At 50.5% G+C, this 15,784-nt stretch overlaps 2 protein-coding genes across 7 annotated transcripts in view; both read right to left on the bottom strand.

The window, feature by feature from the left end:
• Positions 1-766: 766 nt before the first annotated feature.
• On the bottom strand, positions 767-9,605 carry DLAT (dihydrolipoamide S-acetyltransferase). Its single transcript, XM_051812208.1, has 14 exons — positions 9,347-9,605; positions 8,438-8,539; positions 8,167-8,291; positions 7,892-8,048; positions 6,728-6,854; positions 6,193-6,383; positions 5,555-5,711; positions 5,312-5,379; positions 4,619-4,711; positions 4,429-4,536; positions 3,881-3,990; positions 3,464-3,626; positions 2,996-3,132; positions 767-2,197 (listed from the first exon to the last, which is right to left on the bottom strand). Exons 1-14 carry the CDS (start codon positions 9,554-9,556, stop codon positions 2,068-2,070), a joined length of 1,878 nt encoding a protein of 625 aa, XP_051668168.1. The 5' UTR covers positions 9,557-9,605; the 3' UTR covers positions 767-2,067.
• A 1,593-nt stretch (positions 9,606-11,198) lies between these two features.
• Positions 11,199-15,784, bottom strand: part of DIXDC1 (DIX domain containing 1) — a 31,150-nt gene continuing 26,564 nt past the window's right edge. For 3 of the 6 annotated variants that reach the window (XM_051812195.1, XM_051812194.1, XM_051812198.1), the window contains 6 exons: positions 15,627-15,713; positions 15,326-15,487; positions 15,163-15,229; positions 13,674-13,782; positions 13,397-13,505; positions 11,199-12,553 (listed from right to left, as the gene is read on the bottom strand). In XM_051812195.1, the coding sequence (XP_051668155.1) occupies positions 12,473-12,553; positions 13,397-13,505; positions 13,674-13,782; positions 15,163-15,229; positions 15,326-15,487; positions 15,627-15,713 (615 nt within the window). In that variant the 3' untranslated portion in view covers positions 11,199-12,472. Of the gene's footprint in view, positions 12,554-13,396; positions 13,506-13,673; positions 13,783-15,162; positions 15,230-15,325; positions 15,488-15,626; positions 15,714-15,784 lie in introns of those variants that run through there. The other 3 variants (XR_007908450.1, XM_051812197.1, XM_051812196.1) reach the window with 3 other exon arrangements.

Below are 15,784 nucleotides of genomic sequence, written 5' to 3'. Positions count from 1 at the left end.
ACAGATTAGAGAACAAAAGCCCAGAGTGAGAATTCTTACTTTTAGATGAGTTTTGGGGGGGTGGGTTTATTGACTATTTGATCTTTAGGGGTGAATATCTCAAATACCCTTAAAAGATGCAAGTAGAAAAGGAAGGATGGAGGAATACTCGCACCACCAAACTTCAGAAAAAATAAATAAAGACTGTAAATACTCAAGGAGTACTTGAATATTTACAGTTACAGTACTTGTGTATCTACAGTTGAAAGCTGTAGATGCTTTGCTACATCACTCACGTTGCCTCAAGGAGCAGCAATAACAGTTGTGATGTGTGTTTTTTAAATAAATGGACTGGATTCACATGGTTAGAGCAGCTCTCACGAGTATTCAATGCTGGGACAAGTTGCCCAGGTGTGACACACTCAGCCCTGCAGGTTGCCCAGGTGAGCACTGCAGAGAGGGAGGTTCCAGGTCACTGCTGCAGACAGCAAGAAAGCAGGAATTTTGGAACATCAGAGATGAAATCTGGGGTTAATAGGGTGAGTTTCACTGCCAGACTGAAAGGCTGCAGAGCAGTACAGTAAAGCCACACACAACTGAAGAGAAAAGCACTGGAACAGGGTTTAGTAGTTGTCAATTCCAAACATTTAATGGAACATGGGTTCACTAGAGCGAGTCTGGAATCAGGGTATTTTAGATCATTCAAATCCAAAACCTCAATGCACTTTTTTTTTTTTTGCTTAAGCAAGGCATGAAAACCAGGTTTCACAGCAACCAGACACTTAAGTAGTTCCCACAAAAATATTTAATTTCCATAGTATTTTCTTTCAATATCTTTAGTGAATTCTGTAGAACTTTACAGGAGACAGTACTTAATGCAATATACAGAATAACGGATCAGCTTGAACTCTTTCTGTTAAAACTCTTCCCCCCTACTTAATTCTCCTGGTCACTTTGTCATTACTGCACAGTTGTCCTTTTCACACGAACATTTCCATGTGGAAAGTGGAATTGAAGAATGTTCAGCACTGCACCCCTTGCAGGATGCAATCACTGGGGTAACTGGACATAAGTCCAACGAACTAGTGAAGCACCTTACATACAATATATACATGGAGAGCACATTCTGCAGCTTGCTGAGGCTGGCACAACATAGACAAGTCAGGGAAGGTCTCCAATTCCAGTGACTAAGTCAGAGCTTCCTATGTTAGAATGCCTGAAATAAAAAATTCCAAACATTCAAGTCCTCACATGATTTAATATCCACTGGTGGGATTATCAGCATGTGTGATTTGTCTACATTGGCTTCCAACACACGGACTCTCCTGAACATTCTGCAAAACAGTTACTTCCATGGCATCAGGGTGTGGTGGTAACTTAGCAGGAGGAACAGCAACTGCAGAGCTTTCAGACAGAAAGCACATGTGAGTGAAAGTCCAGGAGCAGACAGCACGTCCCCTGCGGGACCCGAGAGCTGTGACCCCACAGCCAGAGCTGCTCCTTCACCTTAAAGTGCTCAAAAGGGATCACGTAGCTGAGAGGATCCAGACCAGAGCCAAATTCCAAGAAAGATTTGGAACGCTGGCACTTGGCCTTTGAGAACTAACCCCAGGCACTTCAGTCCCTCAGTGCGTTTGCCATCTCCCCCACCCCAGGCATGGGATAATATGGGAATTCACCTTCTGCTGACTTGTTTCAGTGACCAATCTCATCTGCACTCCTGTGAAGAGATGACTGTAATTCATATTTCTGAGAACACGACATTGCTGGTTTGCACCCCTTTTTTGAGGAGCAGCTGGCAGTGGGCATTCTGCCAGGGTCAGCTTTAAATCTGGGATGCTTAACTCTGTTTTTGGAAGAGTTTGCAAGTTAACTAACTGTATAAAAATACAGTGTAGCTGTAATATTGCTCCGAAAAGCACTTTTGCAAACTTTTTTTCTGTACAGACTGGTAATAACATTACCAGATAATATAATACATATTTTAAATTAAAAAAGGAACTCTCTTAAAGTCGGAACACTACAGTCTAAATAGCTTGTTTAAAACACAACAGTGTGACCCAGGAAAATTCTGCTTGCTTGGGTAAATTATAGCAGCATGGTTACTGGCTTCTCAAGGAAACCCTTGAACTCTGCAAGCCACTGTGCTCCCACTGCTCCATCCACAACACGATGGTCACAGCTCAGGGTAACAGACATCACGCTGGCCACGTCGAAGCTGGAAGGGAAAAACAATAAGAGAAGAAACAGAGAAGGTTAACACGCTCCCTGCAAGTCAGTGCCACTCACAGAGCAGGAAAGCTTTTCTTGGAGGGCCAGGAATAGAAGGTGGTGCTTGGTGACAGATGTTTCTCCCTGTGGACTCCTGGAGAGCAGATCATGTTCGTTGTTTTAAGGAAAACTAAAGAACTGACTTAACTGAGACACTGAAATCCCCCTTTGTGTGTTCCCCTTAGGACAGGCAGCTCAGCTTTCTCTGCATCACAAGAACAGCCCCACACAGTCAAAGAGACACTTTACCCAGTGTCCTCATGGTCAGGGAGAGACACCCAGGACTGTTAAAATTTTCAATAAACCTAAGCATTCTCCTGGCTCTGTGCTAGTGCAAGTTCCAAGCAAGGGGGTATTATACACAGGTCACTTGGATTATAACCTATCCCTTAGGTTTTCCTAAATGCAAATTTAAGCAGGTTGTTGAAGAGGAACAGGTGCCTGAACTGTTGTGGACCCCAGACATTTCCTCAGCTTAATCCTGCCCCACAAAGAAAGAAACAGGCTTTCCTCACCTTGCAAAGAGGTTTCAAGAATAAATGTGTGCCAAATCCCTCCTCGGTCACTGCAATTCTCTCTAACACCTGTGTGACCCTTTCATACAAGATCTCACTGTACTTCAGAAGGTACTGAAAGCACCGTGTCAACAATAAATTTTAGGTTTTTTTAAATGATTATCTAATGGGAATGTTAGAAAACCAGCCATTATGTCAGAGTCTGGATTCAGACTGAGATGAGAACTTACCCTTTCTCATTATCAGCTGGCACCAGCCTTTGCTCTGAGGAGCCCACTGCCAGGATGCAGGCTTGAGGTGGATTGATTATGGCAGAGAAGTTCTTAATCCCATACATTCCTAAATTGGAAATTGTGAAAGTACCACCCTACAAGAAAAAAACCACATCCATGGTCAAACTACAAATGCTGTTTTCATGGAAACATGAGACTGAGGGGAGACCAGAGGGTGGTTGGGCACTGACCAGGCTCCCCAGGGCAGTGGTCACGGCCCTGAGGCTGCCAGAGCTCCAGGAGTGTTTGGACAATGCTCTCAGGGACAGGGTGGGATTGTTGGGATGTCTGTGCAGGGCCAGGGGTTGTTCTGATGATCCCTGTGGGTCCCTCCCAGCTCAGGATATTCTGTGACTCTGTGACAGCCTTTGCTCATTTCCAACAACTCAAGGGCCGCCGTGTTTGCCACCAACCCCGGTTTCTCACCTGGAATTCGTGAGGCTGAAGTTTCCCTTCCCTGGCTTTGGCTGCCAAGGAAGCCACGTCCTTGCTGATGGCAGCCAGGCCCTTGATGTGGGCGTTGAACACGATGGGGGTGATGAGCCCTGCGGGGGTGCTGACGGCCACGCTCACGTCCACCACGTGGTTCCTGCAGCACACACACACGGGCCCACTCACCCCAGCAAGAAAAACTCAGCACTGCTCAGACAGCCCTAAACTAATATGAATTTGGCCACAACTGTTTCACCTGGCACGCCATCCTTAAGGTTCTTAGCACTTTAATGAAAGCCCCTCAACCTTTGCATTATTTCTGCTCTCCCTCAAATCCCAGCAGTTCTGTTTTGCCACGAACTCTCCACTGAACAGAGAAAGTTTCTGGCTTTGACAGCACCATAAACTTACTGCCTAATGACTGTGTCCATCCACGAAGAATTTGCCTCAGGCACCTTCAAGCATGCCAAAGCAGAAGCTTTAATTAGGAAATCATTGACAGAAAGCTTAACGTTTTCCTCCTGCAAATAAAGAGATTCCAGGTGTCAGTTTGTCTCCTACACATCACCCCCAACCAATGTGGGCAGTCACAACCATGCACCCTTGTTCAGAGAAAATGTTAAGAAAACAATCACACTACTTGCAAACATTAATATTCAAAGATAATTTAGGAGGTGAATGCATCTCCTTCATAATTTAAGAAGGTACAGTAGTTTTGAATGTCTCTCTCTCCCCAAACTTAGTGTAGAATTATTATTTTGCTTAAATTTTCTATCCTTCTTACAGTTAAAAACCTTTTCTGCCCTGCTTTCCACGTGGAATAATGGATCCCCACCAAGCAGAGCACAGAGCAGCTCTCTTAGGGCAGTCAGAAATCAGGACAGTACCTGGGTGAAAGGCCTCAGCCCAGAACTGATCCACAACTGAACCCCCAAACCCAGGGTGGGCAAATCCTTTACCTGATTCAGTTCTTTCCTTAGCACCAGGACTTTTCCCATGTTGACATCGATGGAAAGGTAGTAATGAGGTATTGTTTGTTTGGATTGCATCAGCCTCTGAGCAATGACCTGAGGGAGAGACATCAACCAGGCTGGAAAATCCACCACTGCAAAAAAATAACGGTCTGGGAGAGGAACAACATGTCCTTACCCTGCGAATGTTGCTGATGGGGATGTCTGTGAAGGTCCCCTCGGGTGCTGCTGCCACTGCAGCAGCTGCAGGAACTGCCCCTGGAGCTGGAGCCTGCAGAGAACAGCAGCATCACCCTCAGAACCACCCAAATATCAACTGGAACAGTGTGGGGGACAAGTGTTGGGGCTCAGCTGCCTCTTGTTAAGAGGTCTTTCTACTCAGCCTCACCTCTCCAGTACCCACAGGGTTCCTTCCAAGCCCTGTAGTTGATTATTAAATGTATTATTTCATTTTCACTGCCCTGCCAGCAGCACACACAGCAACACCTCCACCAGCTCACAGAAAAGACAAGCCATGGATGGCATCAGGAGGCATTTGGGCCAACAACAGCAGCAGGCTGGTGGTTCCTAAGTCTGGCTTTCCTTCTGATCCCCTCTTTCCAGCACTGTTGGGTCAGTTGGGACTGAGCTGACCTCAATCCATAACCACTTAGCACCCAAACAAAGGGGTGGGAGGACACTAATTTTGTCTCAGTGGAATATCAAAGGGACAAATAAAGGAACAAAACTTCACCTATGTATCTGGCAGGTGAAGCTTTGCAACCTTTCAGCCCACACAACCCAGCAGTGCCAGTCCCATGCAGGGACTGCCCCTCTGCAGAGCACTTCCATTCCTCTAACAGCCATCCCTACACATTGCCAGCCCACTCACTGGAGCAGCCTTTGTTGGCACAAATGACTCCACATCTTTCTTGGTGATTCTGCCATCTGGTCCAGTACCTGAGAGAGTCAAAAGAAAATGCAAGAGGATTTCAATTATTTGCAACCTTCTAAAGGTACCACTTTTAATTCAACAGAGAAAAATCATTTAACACAACTCCTGGAACAGGGAAATCACGGATCTACAGGGACAGACACTTGACAGTGAGGGCAAGAAAGTGGAAAGGAAACCAACCTTTCACTTGGGCAAGGTCAATCCCTTTTTCTGCTGCCAGTTTCTTGGCCAGAGGACTAACCAGGATCCTTCCTGTCCGGGGAGGTGTGGGAGCTGCAGGAGTGGGAGCAGCAGCAGGCTGGGGAGGAGGAGGAGCAGCAGCAGGAGTTGGCATCACCTGAAACAGAAGGATCAAAGCCATCGGTGGAAAGTACAGTATGAGAACTGGCCCAGCTAATGACCAGTCAGGAGGACAGCAAAGATAGTCACTAATCTGAAGGAATTTTCAGATTCAGAGAAGTTTCCCAGTGGCAGAAATTAAATCAGAAATTCCCTGGGAAGGAGGCCAACTGAGCTGCTGGACTACACACCAAAAACCAGGTGAAGTAAAGAACTTATGCTCCCCATTCTCAAGGATTAGAAGCATTAAAACTGGGATGAGCAACAGGCTGGAGAAGAGATCACAATGAATCTGCTCTAGTTTTTGGAAAGCAAACTAGTGATCACTTCTCCCCAACACGTGGACCAGCCTTGCATTCACAGATCAGAAGCATTTCTGTTGAAGCCAGGGCTTCACACTGTCAAACCAGCACAACAGTTCAGATCAGGCTTCTCAGTGGTCCCCATGACTTCTCTCACATGCCCAGAATGGTCCTTACTGGTGGAGGAGGAGGAGAAGGAGGAGCTGCTGCCTTCATGTCAGTCACTGCAGCAGCCTTGTAGTCAGCAAAGGCTGGAATATCAGCCTCTTTCTCCACAATGATGCAGAGAGCAGTTCCCAGTGGCACGTCTCTTGTTCCTTCAGGCACCAGGATCTTTGCCAAGTAGCCTTCCTCCTGCACTTCAAAGCCTGTGAGGGACAGAAACAACCCTGCTTTGGTGTCTGATGCAGCTGAGGAGTTCCTCCAAATGCTGCTCCTGGAGGCTCTGGTAGCTAAAGCCCTGTCCTGCATTTAGTGGCAGGAAAATCCTTTGCAGTGCAACTAGTAGGAAACCTCTCCACGTTGCCAAGAAGGATTGATGAGGAAACAGAAATGTTTTTAGGGGCTCCAATGTTTAGCTCTCCAATGCAATGAGAAGTTAACAAGACCTGTTTTAGCTGTCCCACAGCATCACACCCTGAGCAGCCAGAGAACAGCTGGCAGAGGCTGCTGTGGATCCTTTTAAGGGATCCCTTCTTGGCTTTGGACTCACCTATTGTGGCTTTATCTGTCTCAATTTCGGCCAGTAAGTCGCCCTCATTCAGCTTCTCCCCAACCTTCTTCTCCCACCTCTGCACTGTGCCCATTGTCATGGTGGGTGACAGAGCAGGGAGGGTGATCTGGGAAGCCAGAGAACACAAGAGAATCAGGTCCTGCTCCTCCAAAAGGATCAGGAACACAGTTGTAACCCCTGATAAATGATGCCAACCTAAAGAAGCAGCCAGTCTTTAATGCACTCCTAGATCTGGCTCCATGACAGCAAAGCACAGTGCTGTCCCACAGTGCTGCTTTGGCTTCTCTTAGCAAGGCCTGAGCAAGAAAGCAAGAGCAAAGAGCAAGAGACCTCCACATGAAAATAATCATTACCAGCCCACTGGGAGAATCTGGCAGCTGCTCCCTGCAGGGCTAAAAGGAAGGCTGAAGCAAGTCACTTGGGCTGTGACAAACACATGGGGAGCAAAACTGATGAGCAAAAACAGATGAGGCAAGTAGAGGGAAGTTTAGTAGCCAAAACACAGATTAAGAAGCCATTCCTTAGTTCTTTAGTTACTGGCTTGGAGTGACATCTCAGACAAATCAGTTCCCACATGTTTTATCTGTGGGATGAGGTTTGGTATTTCAAATTTTCTTTTTCAAAAGAATGTCACAGAACGCTCTGCCACCAAGTGCTCAAAGGCAACAGTGGATGTACAGTTCAATATCTAAGCAAGGTAAAAGGATTATCCACAAATATAACTCATTATTAGTCACCCACAAACCCAGCTGGTGTGTTCATCAGTGTCACAGACTTGAGTTCTGCTCTGAGATGTGAGCAGGGCCTGCACAGCTTATTCACACTAAACATGAGGGCTTTTTATACCAGAACTGCTCAAATAATGCAAACATAGCAGGTTTTTCAAGACAACAACCCTGGAGAGACAAGCCTTTCCTCCACTAGCAGGTAGGATGCTAAAATAAATCCCTGAAAAAAGCTTCCTGGGGTCTCCCACAACACCTGCTTTAAGCACATAACAATTGAAGTGACATGTGCTCCTGCAATCACAGTTAATAAATTCCCACTCCAGGTAGTTTGTATGATAAAATGCCCCACAGGCAGCAATGCTAGTTGTAGAAAAAGAGTGCAACAAGCCTTAAACCAGGAGCAATGCTCTCTTACCTGCATGTGAGGAGGGTAGGAGCTGCCAGGAGCCTGAGGAGAAGGCTGAGATGGTGGGGGGGGAGCTGCAGCTGGAGGGGGAGGCACTGAGGCTGCAGGGGGAGCAGCTGCTGCAGCATCCAGGGTGTAATTTTTAAAGGCATCAACATATTCAGGCCTAGAAGAAAACACAAAGCCCCAGACCCAGTCAGATGTGTGAAAGGCTTAGGGACCATCAAGGCACCCCAGAAGTCCCAAGAGAGAGAATTAAACTCAAGGGTTCCCAAAATACGTACTTTTCTACTGTGATACATATTATGGCCCCAATAGGCACATCCCTCGTTCCTTCTGGCACCAGGATCTTGGCCAGGTAGCATTCCTCCAGGCTCTCAAAGCCAACTGTTGCTTTGTCTGTCTCCACCTTCGAGAGAGAACAGGAACATGGTGATGGCAACAGAACTGGTGGGCTCGGAGCCCCCCAGTCTGTCCCAGGGTCACCCAGGACACACAGTTCTGGGACAGCACCCAGGACACACGTGCAGCTCAGGAGGAAGCAGGCCAGGATACCTCTGCTATGAGATCCCCCTCGTTGATCTTGTCGCCCTCCTTCTTCTCCCAGCGCGCGATGGTGCCCATCTGCATGGTGGGGGACAGCGCTGGCAAGGCCACCTGTGGGGGACAGGGCAGTGTCACCAGGGCAGGGACCACACACGGGCCAGGGAGGGAGCCTCAGCACAGCCTGGCACAGGGGGCACAAACCTGCTGCAAATCCCCAGTGGGTAAAGACCTCAGGGCAAACCCATCTGGGTGCTGAGGTGAGACACTGCAACAGGCTGTGGCTGCCCCATCCCTGGAAGTGTCCAAGGCCAGGCTGGAGCAACCTGGGATAGTGGAAAGTGTCCCTGCCCAGGGCAGGGCAGGTGGAACGACATGATCTTTAAAATCCCTTCCAACCCCTTAAGCTTCTATGATTCTACCCAGGGTTATAAGGGGCCAGGTCTTGGTCAGGGTCTGCCAGGACTCTCCTGGCAGGGATAAAGGACAGAGGTGATGGAGCTGACGGTGGCACAGGGACTGCAGGCAGGGTGGTGAGACCCACACAGTGGGGACAGAACCGCAGAGCCTTCACTGTTGGGGTGGTCGGGCACTGGAACAAGGCTGCCCAGGGAGGTGGTGGAGGAGTCACCACCCCTGGGGGTGTTCAAGGGACGAGTGGATCTGCCACCGGGCGATGTGGCTTGGGGGTTACAGAGTGCTGGGCTGATGGCTGCACTCGACGATCCTAAAGCTCTCTTCCAGCCTTGATGATCCCATGACTCCATCCCCGGGGGGCTGCGCAGGGAGGGGATGGAAAACCCGACGGGAGAACGCGAAGGAGCGGCGGCGAGGGGACAGCGAGGGGACACGACCCCGTCCTTCGGGGACCGCGGGGGGACGAGGGGACCCCCGGGGCAGGGGCCGGGGGCTGTGTCTCACCTTCTGGTGCGCCGGGAGGCTGCAGCGGCGGGCCGGGACGAGCCGGGTGCCCGCGGGCGGCAGGAGCGGGCGGAGCGCGGGGCCGCCCCAGGCCGGGCCGCGCCGGGCCGGGACAGCGCCGGCCCCGCCACCGCCACCGAGAGCCCGGCGGGGCCGCGCCAGCGCTCCGGCCGCGCCCCGGCACACGCGTCGCGCCAACACCCGCCACATGCTGCGGCTGGGCCCGGGGCTGAGCCGGGCCGCGCTGAGTCGGGCCCGAGCCGCTCGGTGACCTCCGTGCGGGCGGCAACGCGCGACACTGCGCGGCCGTAAAGCGGCGGCGGGGCGGGAACGGGACCGCCCCGGGAGGGGACGGGTGAGGGAGGGGACCGGGAGGGGACCGCCCCGACAAGGAATGGGAGCGGGAGGGGACCGGGAGGGGACCGCCCCGACAGGGGATGGGAGCGGGAGGGGACCGCCCTGACAGGGGATGGGAGCGGGAGGGGACGGCCCTGAAAGGGGATGGGATGGGAATGGGACCGCCCTGACAGGGGATGGGTGCGGGAGGGGACCGCCCTGAAAGGGGATGGATCAGGACTGAGACCGCCCTGGCAGGGGATGGGATAAGGATGGGACCAGGGTGGGACCACCTTGAGAGGGGATGGGATCGGGAGCGGGACCGCCCTGAGAGGGGATGGGACAGAGGGGATGGACAGAATGGAATGGGAAAGGACAGGACAGAAGGGGATGGGAATGGACAGAAGGGGATGGGAATGGACAGAAGGGGATGGGAATGGACAGAAGGGGACGGGAATGGACAGAAGGGGACGGGAATGGACAGAAGGGGACGGGAATGGACAGAAGGGGACGGGAATGGACAGAAGGGGACGGGAATGGACAGAAGGGGACGGGAATGGACAGAAGGGGACGGGAATGGACAGAAGGGGACGGGAAAGGACAGAAGGGGACGGGAAAGGACAGAAGGGGACGGGAATGGACAGAAGGGGACGGGAATGGACAGAAGGGGACGGGAATGGACAGAAGGGGACGGGAAAGGACAGAAGGGGACGGGAAAGGACAGAAGGGGATGAAGGGGAGTGGGTTGCGTCGATACCGCCCCCGCTGCGGGGACAGGCGGGATGGAACGGGATAGAATGGAATAGGAGAGGATGGGATGGAAAGGGGCAGAATGGGATGGGATAAGACAGGATAGAACGGGAGTGCAGTACCCGTTTCAGTGGTGCCAGTGAGAGGAGGAGCAGCAATTGCCATAAACACAACAAGTTCCACCTCAACACGAGGAAGAACTTCCCCTGGAGGGGGGCAGAGCACGGGAACAGCTGCCCAGGGAGGACGTGGAGTCTCCCTCCCTGGAGACATTCCAAACCCACCTGGATGTGTTCCTGTGTCACCTGCTCCAGGTGACCCTGCCTTGGACCGGATGAACTCCAGAGGTCCCTTCCAGCCCCAAGTACTCTGTGATCCTGTAATTTCTCTACCACTGACTCCAGGGGGCTTTGTTACAAGAGCAAGTTACAAGTACGGGAACAGGAAAGTAACTGACAGAAGTCTGACAGAAATAAACAAACTGTAAACAGCGACAAAGACAAGCCCTGGATATGATCCAAGAATAAACCCACTGGAGTCAGTGGTAGAGCAATGCCAAACATAAGATCCTTAAGCTACCTCCTGAACAGTGAAGCAGTGAGAAAATAAATAGTACTGTTGCTGCTTATTAAAGCTGGCAAAAATATAAACCCCGGTAGTAACTAGCTGGATTTCCGTAGTAAAAAAAATTAAATATATAAGATTTACAAGCCCAGTGTTGTGTTAACAGAAGACAATACAAAACATTTCAGCATCCACTAGGAAATGAGTAAAACACAGTATAATGCGTGCAGAAATGTACAGAGAGCACTTGCACTAGTATAAAAATATCCACAGTCCTCAGACAAATGTAAATCAGTACAAAATAATTCCAAGAACATGTTTACAAAAGGACATGTTAATATAAAACAGTAAAACCAAGTTCCCCTTGTCCCAGCCTCATGCACAGCACACACAGATCACCCACGGAAGGGCCACAGGTACCAGGAATGCTCATTCCCATTCCCTGACTTGCCATTTGACCTCCCAAGCCCACAGTGGCTGCAGAGACAGGCAACACAGAGAAACAAAACCACGAAAACCAAAGAGGAAAAAACCCACCCTCAGGGATTTTGGGGCTTGTCCTTTCCCAAGCTTCCTGATCCTTCAGGATTCAGCATCCCAGGGGAGCAGTGTGGGTAAGTGCAGGGTGGCCCTGGCAGTGAGTGCACAGCAGCACAGTGATGCCTGTGCACAGGGGGTGACAGAGGAGAGGGCAGGAGTGCAGGGAGAGCTCAGTTCCACATGTGAAATCCTTCAGCAAATCACCAAGCCCCGAGATCCCCCAGTCCCCACGGACACAGAGCCAAGCCCGAGGGCCTCGGGAACGAGGACAGCTTTGGAGAGCCAGGGGGGAAAGCAGGGCTGGGAAATGGAAGCCTGAGTTTGGGAGAAAGGGAGCTTTGCCAAGGTGATCTTTGCTTCAGGTCATGCATAAAACCTCCAGAAGACTGTTCCCTCCCCGGGACAGGTACTGTCAGTCTGGAATGTCCACAAAGTCCACTCTGCTCCTGCAGCACGTGCAAGTCCAGGACAAAAGCTGGTCCAGCCTTCAGCTCCCGTAATCCAGCGGCTTGTTCTGACTCACAAAGGCAAAGCTTCGCATTTTTTGCCATCAGTGCATGTTTGTGTAACACCAGCACAAGAAACCAGACTTGAACTGCCCAGGTGAGCCTGCAGCACATGTTGCAGGAGTCGGGGAGCAGGAGAAGGGAGCAGAGCATCATTAAGGCCTCCAGGGTTTAGCTGACAGGACAAAGCTCAGGTGTTTCATCCCCACAGACCCGTCATTTCAGTCCCAGAACACCACCTTCAGCTGGGCATGGGAGGTCAGGGGCCAGGTGTCCACGCACACAACATGCAGTACCCGTTGTTTGCAGAGAGGCTGTTTTTTTTGGCAGCTCCAGTTGGCCTCCTCCCAGCTCTCACTGCCTTGCTGGTCACCCTTGGAGCTCGGCAGCCAGTCGCAGGTTTCCATAGAAACAAGACTTGGAAGCTCCATTAGTTCTCCCCGTGGTCTTCTTCCACCCAGGCCACAATTTTCCCCTCCCAGCCAGGAATGACGTCATCATCATGGAATACCTACCAAAAAAACCCAATTACAAAACAAACAAACAAACAAAAAAACAGGAGTCAGATCCCAGCTCAGATTTCCCTTCACAACCCAGAGATCACAGACACAGCTGAGCTATAAGTCATCTTTCCAGATTTTAGATAAAAAAACCCTAAACAAACAAAAAAACCAGACCAGGCCTGTTTAATCAGTAACTGTCAGATTATTATTAGCTTTTCTTTTTTTTTTTTAGAAAAGGTAAACTAAAGATAGAAAATATGCCTTTTCTGATCCAGACTACAGTCTCCAGCTGCTGCTGCTGACTGTTCCCAGGAAGGGTGACCCTTTGCACTTGTCTTAATCAATTTGTGAAGCAGGAACTACCCCAACAACCTTTAATGAATCCAATCCACACCAACACCAGCCTGAGCATGAACGGGGCTGCAATGCAGCACACAAAGGAAGAGGTGCCACAAACCCAATTCTCTCTGAAAAACCTTTAAAAGACAGTAGGAGAATGCACTTTTAATACAGGGTCTTCCATTGCCACAGGTTTTATAAAGCTCCTGGAGGGGCCAGAAGTGCAGTCTGGGTTTTTGCCTCCTGTGCCCTGGGCAGTGCTGTGTCACAGACTGGCTGTGCCAGGAGTCACCTCTTTGCCCAAGGGGCTCTGCAACCCCCTGGCAGTTGCAATCACATTCATTGAATGGCTCTGGCTGGGGATGGAAATGTGTTTTAGCACAAGAGGAGGCTGATCTACAGCTTCTTTGGGGGAAACTTTAAACATTAGTTTAAAAGTGAGGCGACCACAGTGCCCAGGGTCATGTGGTGGCACCGAGCCCAAGGCAGTGATAGCTCAGTTCCACATTTACCTCCTCCTTGACTGTGCCAAACTCTGGATCCAGGGCTTTGAAGTGGTACCTGTGGGTTCCCTCACGATCAATAGCTGCCTTGAAATCCTTCAGGGTCACTTCCCCTAACCTGCAGGGGAAACCAAACCCATCAGCTCGGGGAGCGCGGGAGGGAATTCCCCCAGCCAGTGGCACGAAACCCAAAGGCCAAGGGAATGCCCAGCAAACCTGTGCTGGCTCCCAGGAAATCAAGAGAGTGTTTGGAGGGGCACAGCAGTGCCAGCAGGGCCCACCTCACCTCTTTGGTATGCTGACCATGAAGGGGGTGAGGGAGCGGTCGGTGAAGTACAACACTTTGGTGCAGGCACTGGTGCTCATCACTGGGGTGCTGTGGGAGTGAGGCAGCTCTGCAAGGCATCAAGGGACTCGTTACCACCCAGGAAGAACATTCCCTGTCCCCTTCCCTTCCCCTTCTGGCCAGAATCTTTGCTCATTTGTGTTTCTCTCTTTGCTCATTTGTGTTTCTCTCTTTGCTCATTTGTGTTTCTCTCTTTGCTCATTTGTGTTTCTCTCTTTGCTCATTTGTGTTTCTCTCTTTGCTCATTTGTGTTTCTCTCTTTGCTCATTTGTGTTTCTCTCTCTGCCTTGTGTCCTGCTCCCTGCAAGGTGTGGTGTCTGTGATACCTCTTTCAGCAACATTATATCAGTACCAAACACCAGATGTCACTTCAGTGCTGAAGCATGTTGTATTCAGCACTTCTAATTATTTTCCTAACGATTTCTGTTCAGCAAAATGACAAGGAATAAGGAGAAACAGCACAGTGAGACTGAAACAGCACATGAAACCAGAAGAAAACAGAGCTGCTGTAGGAACAGAAACAACAGGTGTATAGGTCAGGGCATAGAACACACTGACATAACATGAAAAACCAGGAATAAAAGTATAACTAAAATAGCTTGGAAAGCATACCCTTACAGACTCAAATGTTTGAGAAACTACTAAAGAAAAAAAAAAAGATAACAGGAAAAAAAACTCTGGGAGATACAAAATCAGCTTGAGGTGTGCAAATGAAGTCAAGCAGCTCAAGTACTCAAGCCAACTCCATTGTCCTTAAAGTGACTTAGACCAAAAATTGGGAGTCCCAAAAATAAACCAAGGGAACTGTGGAAAGAACACAGATGGCAATGGTCTGGGCATTGTTTTACTGAAATGAATCTGAAGAAGGAAAAACACTTGATCCAACAGCTTCCACGAGACAGAGCAGAATCTCCTGGGCTTATCTGAATATCCTAATGAGTGTGACATACAGCAAATTCAGAAGTTGTTTCTTAATTGCCCAAGAGCTGAAGCAGTGGAAGGGTCACACTTAGTGACTACAGTTTTAAGGCTCCCTGAATGCAGAACACACTGTGGACACCTGTGGTGTCAGAGAGGACTGTGCTGTCAGGCACACATGTAAACACTGGAGGGGAACAGGGAAAGAGGGAACTGTACAGTTCTCTGTGCCCACCAGGTGGTGCAAAGCAGCAGGAAAGCTGGAATAACATCCCTGTTCCCACCCATCCCAGCCATTGCCATGGTTATTTGTGCTGCAGTGCTGCTGGAGTGGCCCAGACTCCCACTGTGATGGAGCTCTGTGAGCAAGGAGCTGTACCTGTGTGCCCTTCCCTCTGCAGGGCAGCTACAGCTGGAGGGGGCACATTCCCACGGGGATGCCATGCCCTGGGCTCTGGCCAGGAAACAAGGAATTAGGCAGGGGAAGGGGCAGGAGCTGCGAGGCACTTACTGGATTTGGGAGGCCAGGAGTCCCTGCACTCGTTGGTTGCTCTGCTGGCTGGTGATTTCCCCCGCACCTGCAGGGTGAGAACCAGGACAAAGTGGCACCTCCGGCTGGAGCCCTCAGTGCTGCGTGTGAGGGGCACGGGCTGGGTGCCCTGGGGAGCCTTTACCCTTCTCTCTTGCCTCTTCTGGGTCTCCATGCGGTGCAGGCGCTCCATGAGGCTGGAGATTCCCTGCTCCAGGCTGTCAATGGTGTGGTGCTGGGGGTCGTGCCCACTGAAGCTGTTCCTGAGGCTGCGAAGGGCATCCCGGACCAGCTGCAGGTCGTTGGTCTGCCCAAGAGACCAGGGGTCAGGCTGGCTCTGGGCTGCCTCCTTCCCCTCTAAACCACAGGTCTTAGCCAGGGGAAATCTCCCTTACTAAGATAAAGGCTTCCAGGATATCAGGGATGTATCCCTGAGGTGCACTCACCCCTCGGTGGGCTGTGGGAGCAGCTCCTTTTCCTGCTGTCTGCAGAAAGCCATTGCTCTGAGCACTGTGACTGCTGTAAGCCATCACCTGGGGCAGGGGGAAAAGCAGGTGCCACAAGGAATGTGAGTGTTAGGACCCCCTCCAAAAAAAAAATCCCA

The sequence above is a fragment of the Manacus candei genome, unplaced genomic scaffold, assembly GCF_025592945.1.
Source record: "Manacus candei isolate 608988 ecotype Guabito, Panama unplaced genomic scaffold, ASM2559294v1 h1tg000086l, whole genome shotgun sequence".
Lineage (NCBI taxonomy): Eukaryota > Metazoa > Chordata > Aves > Passeriformes > Pipridae > Manacus > Manacus candei.
The sequence above is the reverse complement of the archived record's forward strand: the minus strand, read 5'-3'. Positions and strand labels throughout refer to the sequence as shown.

Excerpts from the sequence above, each read along its gene's own strand:
- DLAT (XM_051812208.1), bottom strand. The coding sequence starts at position 9,556 with ATGTGGCGGGTGTTGGCGCGACGCGTGTGCCGGGGCGCGGCCGGAGCG. Across the intron at positions 8,540-9,346 it reads GCCTCCCGGCGCACCAGAAG|GTGGCCTTGCCAGCGCTGTC; the intron begins GTGAGACACAGC and ends TGTCCCCCACAG. Across the intron at positions 5,712-6,192 it reads CTTCTCCTCCTCCTCCACCA|GTGATGCCAACTCCTGCTGC; the intron begins GTAAGGACCATT and ends CTTCTGTTTCAG.